At 34.1% G+C, this 10,665-nt stretch overlaps 2 protein-coding genes across 5 annotated transcripts; one reads left to right on the top strand and one right to left on the bottom strand.

The window, feature by feature from the left end:
* The first annotated feature begins 6 nt into the window (after positions 1-6).
* Positions 7-4,835, top strand: LOC132189688 (tRNA (guanine-N(7)-)-methyltransferase). Of its 4 annotated transcripts, none has more exons than XM_059604456.1 (3): positions 7-69; positions 3,109-3,155; positions 3,583-4,835. In XM_059604456.1, the coding sequence occupies exon 3, from the start codon at positions 3,600-3,602 to the stop codon at positions 4,356-4,358; it is 759 nt and encodes a 252-aa protein (XP_059460439.1). In that variant the 5' UTR covers positions 7-69; positions 3,109-3,155; positions 3,583-3,599; the 3' UTR covers positions 4,359-4,835. The 4 variants fall into 4 exon arrangements, 3 of the variants coding, with proteins under 3 accessions (XP_059460439.1, XP_059460440.1, XP_059460438.1); XR_009441054.1 differs by lacking the exon at positions 7-69 and having other exon boundaries at positions 3,089-3,155; positions 3,583-4,420; positions 4,562-4,835; XM_059604457.1 differs by lacking the exon at positions 7-69 and having other exon boundaries at positions 3,089-3,155; positions 3,583-4,403; positions 4,562-4,835.
* A 3,068-nt stretch (positions 4,836-7,903) lies between these two features.
* Positions 7,904-8,533, bottom strand: LOC132190862 (uncharacterized). Its single transcript, XM_059605894.1, has one exon. It carries the CDS (start codon positions 8,531-8,533, stop codon positions 7,904-7,906), a length of 630 nt encoding a protein of 209 aa, XP_059461877.1.
* Between the last annotated feature and the right edge of the window lie 2,132 nt (positions 8,534-10,665).

Consider the following 10,665-nt stretch of genomic DNA (forward strand, 5'->3'; position numbering starts at 1 on the left):
TTCGTCTGTCAGAGCAACCATCTGAAGGGGGCTTCATTCTTCTTCCGTCCGTCCGTCCACCTCCATCAGGCATGCCTTTCTTTTTTCTCTCTTTTTATTTATTTATTTATTTTGATAATAATGTTGAAAATATCAGAAAAACTCAGTCATTGATGGCTATGCTCACTGGTTTTTAGTAGGTTAAGCCGCTTGTGTTTGTGTATATTTTTGTTCTTCGTCTTCTTCTTTTCCCTTTTATGTTTTCTGAAAAGAGAGTAGGGCTAGATAGGCATGAATTTACGGTATATTTTCTGCTTGTTGTTTTCATTAATACTCTCTCAGGTGGGTCGCCGTAATCTCTTAGGAATTTTTTGTTTCAAAAAAGAAAAAAAAAAAAATTGAAACGTAATGATTAATACTGTTTGGGCTTCTGGTTGTACAACATTGAACTTCAAAAGAGTTGGCCGGGTTCTTCTTGGAATGTTTTTGCAAATTCGGTGGCTTGAAAGCGTGCTTCTGTCTTTTTGTTTCAATGTTTTCACATCTTGTAAGGAATTTTTGCTTGGAAAAGGATATTTATGTTCTGTATATCGATGTATTAATCCTGAGAGCCTCCATTAGAATTGGTTGGATCACCTCCATTGACAGATTCTTAGGCTCTGGCTAGAACACTTCTCCATTACATGAGCCACGTATCGGCATGAACCTGACCAGTCCTACCCCAACAATTTTGAAAATGGAATTTGCATCTATTTCTACTTGTCGGATACTCGTTCCCAGTTTTTACCTCGTATCTTTGTTTATACCACATATATATACCAATGGGTGGTTTTCAGGTATTGCTGAGTCCAGAATACTTCTCCATTATTCATAAGATGGTCATGGTGAATAATGTTAGAGAGGAGTCGATGTGAAAAGTAAATTTGTGTGATCTTTGAATTGTGTGTTTCTAAAATTACTTTAATTAGTACACACTCAATTTAATTTGGAATCATTACTATATGTAAGGTAAATAGATAAAGGATCAGAGAGAGGTCAAATCTATCTGCTGCAACTTGCAGAGACCAGAAAAATTTTGAATTGGTAAGGTGATTTTTGTACCGGCTTTAAAAAGTAATTTTACAAGGCAGATGACCTACTTTCTTTGTTAGCTTAAAATTGTAATGTAGTTCCTTGTGTTGGTTTGCAAATAAGGTCATACTAAATTGCCTTGTTGGAATGTGGTTGGCTAGTTATAAAGGCATTGTTTATAGGTTTTATTTTCATATTGGAAGGGGGCAGTGTATGGCGGAGGCTGCCATGGACATTCTAAGGGTAGGAAATGATGATGTCTGGTGATTATTGTGAGGTCAATGTGCAGATGTAATTGATGTGGATAAAATATCAAAATCTGATGCATCCTATGTAGGGTTGTAATCAAACTAAGTCGAGTCGAATACTTATTGTTTAGACTCAGCTTGACAAAAGTGTGTACAGGCTCAAGCACTGCTGGAGCTTGAGTCAAGCTCCTGAAGAATGTTTGAACTTGGCTCAACCAGAATCAGCCAAGTCTGAACTCGAATAAACCAGACAAGGCGAGCTCAAGCTCAAGCACGACTCAAATTTCCGTTTAGATAGACAAAGAAACACTCATATCTGTGGCATTGAAACAAAATTCCTAAAGAAAACAAACCGATCTCACAAAGGCAGAGGTCCTTCGGATCTGTGATGGAGTTAAATACAACAAAAGTAGAGGAAGAGGAGCTTCTAGATCACATGGTCCTTGGAGGAAAGAGCATAGCATAGCAGATGATAGTGATGAAGATTTTTATGGCTTCTTTGATCTTGTTGCTCGAAGAGGGAGTCAAAGAGAGAAGATTTTGGAGAAAGCTTATCTCGTTGGTCAAAGAGAGAGAAGATATGGTGAAAAGCGTATCTAATGGTTGTTGAAGCCTGTGGTTATGGAGAGAGAGAATAATTACTTTGTAGTTTTTTGATAAGCACATTTACTTATTCTCTTGTCAAAAAATCAAAAGAATTTATATCTTCCATTGTGCTATCTATAAAGAAAAAGGTAAGCCAACTAGATATTCTCGGCTGTAGTGGTGGTTAAACTTGCTGCTTTGATGTCAATTTTTGAGTAATTGAGAAAGGAAGGTGCACCACCACACACCAGCCCCCCCCCCCGACACACGCAAGAAAAAAACAAGAGAAAGAAATCCTTCAATTATGTTATTTAAGCTTGTGAATTTTATTATTATATGGTGGGGAAGAGGATAATATATTTCTGCAGATAAAAAAAATAAAATAGTACAGAAAGGGCCATAATACATTATTAGCTCAAATCTACACCCCTTTGCAATCTAGGAGTTAAAATTTGACTAAACACTATTTGTTGACAAAATATCAAACACTACCTTGTGTTTTAGGTCAGTATCAGACCACTTCATGAGTTTCTAAGTTTTGCAATCAGTTCATGTGTTTTACTTAGCTTTTAAATAGATTATTTCATCTATTTTTCCGTCAATTTTCTGACAGAACCCATATGAATATACAAATATACCTCAGAGAAAATATTTGTCCAACTTTTTTTTTTTTTTTTTTTTAAAGAAAAAAAAAAATTGGATTGCTGGAAGTTGGGGTGGACCTTCCAGCAGGCCACCCCACCCTACTTCCTCCCTGGGGTCGCCCCACCCCCCAACATACGGCTAGGGTAGCCTCACCCTCGAGTGGAGAAGGGTGGGTGGGGTGCCACCAATCCTCCATTCATGGAGGATGGATAACCACATCTCTCCTCCACGAGATGGGTGGCTATCCGTCCTTCTCCTGTTTAGGAAGGAGGGTTGGGTTGGCCCCACATTTTTTTTTTGGCAATTATTTTAGAAAAAAAATAAAAATTCTTCAAGGGTTAGTTCTGTTAGAAAATGGAAAGAATGATCTATTTGCAAAACGAGTAAAACCCATAGAGCTTATTACAAAAATTAAATACCCAAATGGTGATTTGATGCTGATCTAAAACTCATGGTAATGATTTATATTTTCTATTATTAATATTTGAACTCCCACACGTATCTTCTCATTTATTCATTTTGTTTATATATTTACTTTAAGGATGACCCTTATTTAACCATTTCAGTTGTGGGTGTGCAGCATTTTGGACTCCTGTCAGCCATTTTTTTACTGAGGGAGAGGATTTGGTAAGTGATGGAGCATTTTTAAGGTTTGGATTATATATAGTATTAGACATATTGGATTTTAACTAGTTTTAAATGCAAAACAAGCCGAATCAAAGTTCAAACACCAGCAGTCCACAAACCTAAATCGATTAAAGTCACTCTTGGCTCGTGTAATAATTGAGTCAAAATTCTTGTTCAGACTTCTGAACTCGGGTTGAGCTTATACAAACCTTAACTGAACAGCTTTAATCTTATATTATTACAATTCCTTGCACTTAATTTCTGAATTTTATAATATTGAGGGCTTTTGTGCTTAGCAGTTAGCATACATCTTCTGAAGAAGACTTTGATTAATAATTAAGAAAAGCACATTATTTGGTACTGCATTTTAATCTCCTTAAGTATGGGCAGAGGTGTCATGAAAATCTCACTGGCTATTATGATACAGCTTTGCAGAAAAGGACCATGTTGGAAAACAAAGCAAACCCAACCATCAGCAAGTCAACAGGCCTGCCTCGGAAGCGTTTCTACAGAGCGCGAGCACACAGCAACCCGTTAAGTGATTCTCACTTCCCAATACCAATCTCTCCTTGTCAAGTTGACTACTCACTTCATTATCCTCAGTTATTTCCTTCATCTGATAAGATTGATGGTGCCAAGAAGATCCAGTTTGCAGATGTTGGTTGTGGTTTCGGAGGACTGCTAATTAGTCTTTCGACCCTTTTCCCTGAGACCCTAATGATTGGGATGGAGCTTAGGGATAAGGTAACAGAGTATGTCAAGGAGCGAATTTTAGCACTGAGGGTGGGAAATCCAGGTCAATACCAAAATATTTCAGTGGTTCGGACAAATTCCATGAAATATATACCAAATTACTTTGAGAAAGGACAGCTTTCAAAGATGTTCTTCTTGTTTCCAGATCCTCACTTCAAAGAGAAGAATCATCGTCGTCGAGTGATAAGTACACACCTTTTAGATGAGTATGCTTATTGTCTTGGGGTTGGTGGGATTATATACACGATTACAGATGTGGAAGAGCTTGGAGAGTGGATGAAGGCTTGTTTAGAGAGTCACCCCCTGTTTGAAGCCCTCACAAAGGAAGAGCTTGAAGTGGATCCGGTTGTAAAGCTCTTGACTTCTGCAACAGAGGAAGGACAGAAGGTTGCTAGGAATGGTGGACAGACTTTCCAAGCAGTTTACAGACGCGTTATGCCATCCCTATAATACATTGGAGAAACTCAGACTGTCCAAGCTTAGTTGTCTTAATGGGTGATTAGCTTGCTATGGTAGCATATTGTTGCTCAGTTAGTCTTCATTAGGATCATTTAGTCTTCGAAATCTCTGATGTGCAATTTATTGTGTTATTGAGATTACAAACAATAAAAGTGTGCGATAGTTATAATTTGACTTGTTCTAACTTTTGTCAGGTCTTAGGACAATGGGCTTAGGCTTGATGCAGCAATATCACATCTTCAGTGAAGAAGGGTAATGCCCCAAGGCATGAATCTTTCTCCTGATATTCTGTTGCTTGTTTCATTGAGATAGTGAATTGTATGTCAACAGCTTACTGTGCACATGGATGGATTAGCATCAGATGCATTTGCTTTTCACATTTGTGTGCTACATTTCTTGATGTACAAAATATATGCTGCAGCTGATTATAACAGCTTTTTGGGCTGAAACTTGAGGCCTTTCCTTTCATTATGCCTGTGGTATTTGGAAAATAGTGCTATTGTTAATCGGAAGCCATTTAAAATTCTCATGAAATAAGTGTAATAAATGTGTTAGGGTAGCATTATGCTTTCGAAAAGAGATACTATACATCTTCACCTGATTCTTCTTTCATTCATCATCTTTTCAAAATCACTATTGGATTTGTAGGGCTCATGTGTAGGATCCATATGGCCCCATAGATCTAATGGTAATTTAAAAAAAATCGGGAGGATAGGAGACGAACCAAGGGAGGAAATAAAGCATTTTTCTTTTCCTTTGCCTTTTCGGAATAAAGATCATTTCAACAAAATTATGTGCTCCAATCGGACAAAGTTTCTTATGTGACACAATAAATCATATTTAATAGCCCAACTATGAAAGAAAATCTATGCTCCAATTTAAATCATATTTAATAGCATTTCTCATTTAGTTATCTCCCCTAGGATCCTTTCCATATCAAATAATTATGGTCTTAATTTAAAATTAATGCATCTAAATGTGTATATGAAGGAATTAGGTTCATTTCCAATCCATTTGAACTGGATAATATTTAGTAGGGGTGCAAAGGCGGTTACGGTTAGCGGTTAGTGGCAATAACCGCTAACCGTAACCGCCTTAGCGGTTAGTAGATTTTACTAACCGTAACCGCTAACCGCCTAGCGGTTAACGGTTAGCGGTTAACCGCCGGTTAGCGGTTAGCGAAATAGATAACCGCCAGCTAACCGCTTTTTTAAAATTGGGCTTTTTTTTGGACTTTTTGGACTTATTTTTTTGGGCTTTTTTTTACCCTCATTTTTTTTTCTTGTATTTTTAATATCTTCTTGGGCCCAATTGCTATAAAAAGAGCCCATATTGAAAAATAAAAAATATTTGACCCAAAATTTACATTTACTTGTACTTTAAAAAAATTTCCTTAAATATTAAATCATAACCGGTTAATTATTTAAATTCTTATCATATTTACTTATAATCTTTTTTCTTTGAATTGAACTTAATATCTAATGGTAAATGGTAATGTTCAAATTCCTAAATCCTAAATTCCTAAAGTATCTAATAATGCTTTAATTAAATTGTAGACTTGTAGTTATAAGTAATATATTGTTTAATTCAATTGAATCAATTGTGATTATCATTGTACATGAATCATATGATTAACTTGTAGACTTATGACTTATGAGTTATGTCATATTATATATGTATTATTTATTATTATATAATCATATGATTTAATGATCAAGTCATCATGTGATATAATCATATCAATTATAGTGATAATATATAAATTACTAAAATTATAATGATAATACATTAATACTTAAATTGTGTTTATAAGTAACACATTGGTCATTGGTCATTGGTCATTGTGTTTATATTAATCATCATTGTACATTAATAATATGATTCACTTGAAATCTTGAATAAAGTATTTGAATTGTCATTGAATCATATGATTAAGTATTGATATTATACATTTATATTATTCATAAACATATGTAGACTTATATAGACTTATAACATATATAGACTTATAAGTTTATAACATACATTGGAAATAAGTCTCTAGATATTTAATTGTTGTATTAGTATGAATTGGTATACTTATGAGTTATGTCATATTATATATGTATAATTTGTTATTATATAATCAAATGATTTAATAATCAATCTCATATGATATAATCATATAAATTATAGTGATAATATATTAATACTCAAATTGTAATTTAATTATTTTTTTAAAAAAAAATTGTGATTTAATGATCTAGTGATTATATGATATAATCATATAAATTATAGTGATAATATATTAATACTCAAATTGTGATTTAATTATTTTTAAAAAAAATTGTGATTTAATGATCAAGTGATTATGTTATATGTATAAATATTTTTATAATTATAATTATAAAAATATATTATATAAAAAAGCGGTTAGCGGTTAGCGGTTACGGTTAGTAGACCCAATAACCGCTAACCGCTAACAGTTAGGCGGTTATAGCGGTTAGGCGGTTAGCGGTTAATGCGGTTAGACGGTTAGGCGATTAGGCGGTTGGCGGTTATAGCGGTTAGCGGTTAGCGGGCGGTTTTTAACCGCCCGCCTTTGCACCCCTAATATTTAGTTAGTTAGAGTGAAATGATAGTTTTGTCCCATCAAAAAATGAAAAGACAAAAATACACATTTACTATAACTAATTGGATATTATCTAGTTCAAATGAACTGGAGAGGATTCTGTATATGAAGTCAATGTTGACACATTTTTTAAAAAAATTAATTAATGTGAAATTATGTATATCATTAAATGCACCAACTTTAAATCCTGACAATAAAATAAATGGAAAAAGATCTTCTCCATTTCAAATCCCCTTCATTTCTTCCAATTTAGTGCATTTAGAAGGGTAGTGTTGTCCAAAAAATTTAACTTAAAAAACATTTGGACATTTTGCCCTTCTAAATGTACTAACCAAAGGAAATTGAAGGAATTTGAAATGGAAATGATTATTTTCCGAAATAAATACTCCCAATTTTATTTGAAGTGAAATATTCTTAGTTTCAAATAAAATAAAGCGAACAATGCAAAATTAGTCATTGTTATTTACAATTAGCTCCATGTGTTATCAAAATAAACTAAAAGATCCTTAAGGAATGCCAAGAAAATAATTTAGTCCATACAGTTAAATTTCGTCCACTAATTTAACAGATTCTATTAGTGTGACACTGACTTCAATATGACAAGTATTATAATTTTATTGGTTCTAACGTTTTACGTTATCAGAATCTGTTAAATGAGGAAATGAAAAAAAAATTTGGCATACCTCAATGATATTTGAGTTTATTTTAATACTACAAAAAATTAATTGCAAATAAGGCAAACCACGAGAATCGATTTTACATTTTTTCTTAAAATAAAAAAGGAGCCTTGTCCCTCCCAAACCCCCTTAATTGGAAGGGTGAAATAATTTTTCAGTTTTTTCTTGTGTGTGTGTGTGTGTGTGTGTGTGTGTGTGTGTGTGAGAGAGAGAGAGAGAGACAGAGAGACACAGATTGTGAGCATCCTTCATCCAAGCAACTCTACAAGTACATGAAAAAATGCGCTTAATATGTACTCTCGGCACTTGTTCTCGTTAAGCTCCAAGTAACAAAGCACAAGCTCTTCCAAGTAATCCCAATCTACGGTTAGATTACGCTCTAATCTAGACACCACCATCTCCATCATGGACCGTCGGAACTCCGTGTGCGGCTCCAGCGTGTACATTACAACGGTGAGGGAGGCCCCGGGGAGTTTGACGCCTTCTCCGCTGACACTTGTCGGCTGGCGATGGGTCCCACGGAGTTGAACATCCTCTGCTTCTCTTCCACGTTCCTTGTCGATGTTTCCGGTTTCGCACGCGCTTATTCGAGCGTCTTCGGCGAGTGATCTCAACGCGCCCGTTTGAACGAAGAACCTCGAGGTCCCATGGAGGTTTTTTGGTGTTTCCGTGCATCTGGGTGATTCTATGAGAAACTCCTTCGACGATTCTGCTTGACCCATGATATCATTGTGGCCGTTGGGTGGGTTCTGATTGACGGTGTTGGATGATGAGGTTTCGGTGAGCAAGCAAGCAGGCAATATCCAAGAAGCTTCAAAGCTGGATTTTGGTTTTTTGAACTTTGAAGAGTAATAATATTGCAGACTTTTTGACTCCATGGTTTCTAGTGAAAACTATGAAGAAGGGTTGGATTTGTAGGCAAATGCAATGAAGGGAGAAAGATTTGTAAAAGTGGATGAACAGATTTTGATTTCTAAGATTGCCGAATTTTAAAGAAAACACCCAAGCAAGTTTAAATGAATTTGCTAGCTTTTCCTTCTGAGATTTTGACCGTTGTAAAATCTGATGAATTTAATAATTAAGCTGCTATTTTAGCAGGTTTGTGGGGGATCCGGCTTGTATACATGCTGTTAAAAAAAATTGGAGGAGAATTTAACTAAAGTAATTGAAGAACGCACATCAGTCATAATAAATACTAATTTTCTCTTTCATCCATTACTTCATGTTTTCATCTATTTATTAGTATTTATTATGATAGATCTGAACCCTTCAATTACTTTAATTAAATCCTCACCCTTCAATTTTCGTACAAGCTGGATCCGTTTGGGGTATTACAATAGATTTGAAGATATTTATGTGGAAAAAGTCTTGACCAAAATATTCAAAATAATTTTGTTTAAAACTAGAATCAAAGTTAATGTTGTCTAGGACTAATTGTTATCCGCCCCCTTTTTCTTGGAAAATGATCTTCTAATGAAATTGAGAATATCCATTTAGTGTATTTAGGAGGATAAACTTATCCAAAAAATTTACACCCCTCCTCAAAAAAAAAAAAAAAAAAAAAAAATTATATTATCCTCCTAAATGCATTAAATTGATACTCTCTAGTTCCCTTTTTCTTTGCGGTGCACTACTTTGACATTTGGTTATTTTGCAAGAATTTCGAATCGAAGATTAGGTGTGCGTGATCATTGCATTAACACTTTAAAATTAAATGATAAAGATTTTGTCATCTTAACATTTATCACATTTATTAACTCAATATTTCTTATATTAATCATTTTACTATTTATTACTACTTAAAAATATGATAAAAATAGTAATTCCCAAGTGATCAAATCTGAACAATTTAAATTGAAAATTATAATTGAGATCTCAAAAATTAGGAAAAAGTCCACGTACTCTTCTCAAACTACTACCTTATTTACTGTGTTCTCTCCAAACTTTTAATTGGGATAGTGTCCCTGGGCCCCAATGCCAGAAAAAAGGACAAAAATGACCATTTTTTTTATAAGATAAAAATATTCCAATAAATTCGAAAACAAACAAAATTTAATTTTTTTTTTTTAAATTTCTACACCTTGGTTTTTATTATTATTAGTTTTACTTTTTAATTTATATTTTTATAACTTTATTTTCGTTATTGAGAGAACATTGACAATTTTTGGTAATTTGGAGAGGACATTACCTCAATTGAAAGTCTTTTTTTTTTTTTTTGTGTGGACATTGTCAATTGGTTAGTCATGCAATAATCAAACTTTCATGCCATTATGTGGAGATTTATTGATTTTAGGATAGAAATTTCCATCAAACCGGTTTGGAGTAAATTTCCTTCAACTTACTCTAATAAGTGACAAAGGCCAACTCTCACATGTTTTTTTTAATATTTTAACAGTCATTTATTGTTATTTCACTAAATAGAAACCCAAACATTAATTTTTTAAAAACTCAAAAATGTTGAACGACACTTTATCACTTATTAGAATAGGTTGGAGAAAATTTTCCCTAAAAATTTGTGAGGAAAATTGTGTCCTTGATTTTAATACCTGTCCTATGTTGCACTCAACAACTGCAGTCAACCAAACATTTAAGGAGGCATTCAAGTCTTGAAGTGACCATCTCAACTTTCCTTACCCCTCTTCAAAAATGCAGCCCATGATCTCTGTTCATCATGAATGGTGAAACAAAAGGTTTAAGAAAAAGAAGAAGAAAAGCTTATTGGATAGCAGGAAATGGACATGACGAGGTTGTTGTCGGTGTCAGAGGAATGCACGCCATACCTGTTCCTGACATTAAACGAACTCTGCCTCGCAATTTTCATGATTTTGGTAGAATCAGTTATCTCCACTGGCATCAGTGCTCTTGTTATTGTTGTCTACGAGCATGTCATTGCCACCATTCTCTTGTCCCTTCTCGCTTTCTTCCTCGAGAAGTAAGTGCTTTCATCTTCACCCATATATATATATATATATATATATTAGAGAATATTTGTATCTTTTTTTAAAAAAAT

The sequence above is a fragment of the Corylus avellana genome, chromosome ca8 (assembly GCF_901000735.1).
Source record: "Corylus avellana chromosome ca8, CavTom2PMs-1.0".
NCBI classification, from domain to species: domain Eukaryota; kingdom Viridiplantae; phylum Streptophyta; class Magnoliopsida; order Fagales; family Betulaceae; genus Corylus; species Corylus avellana.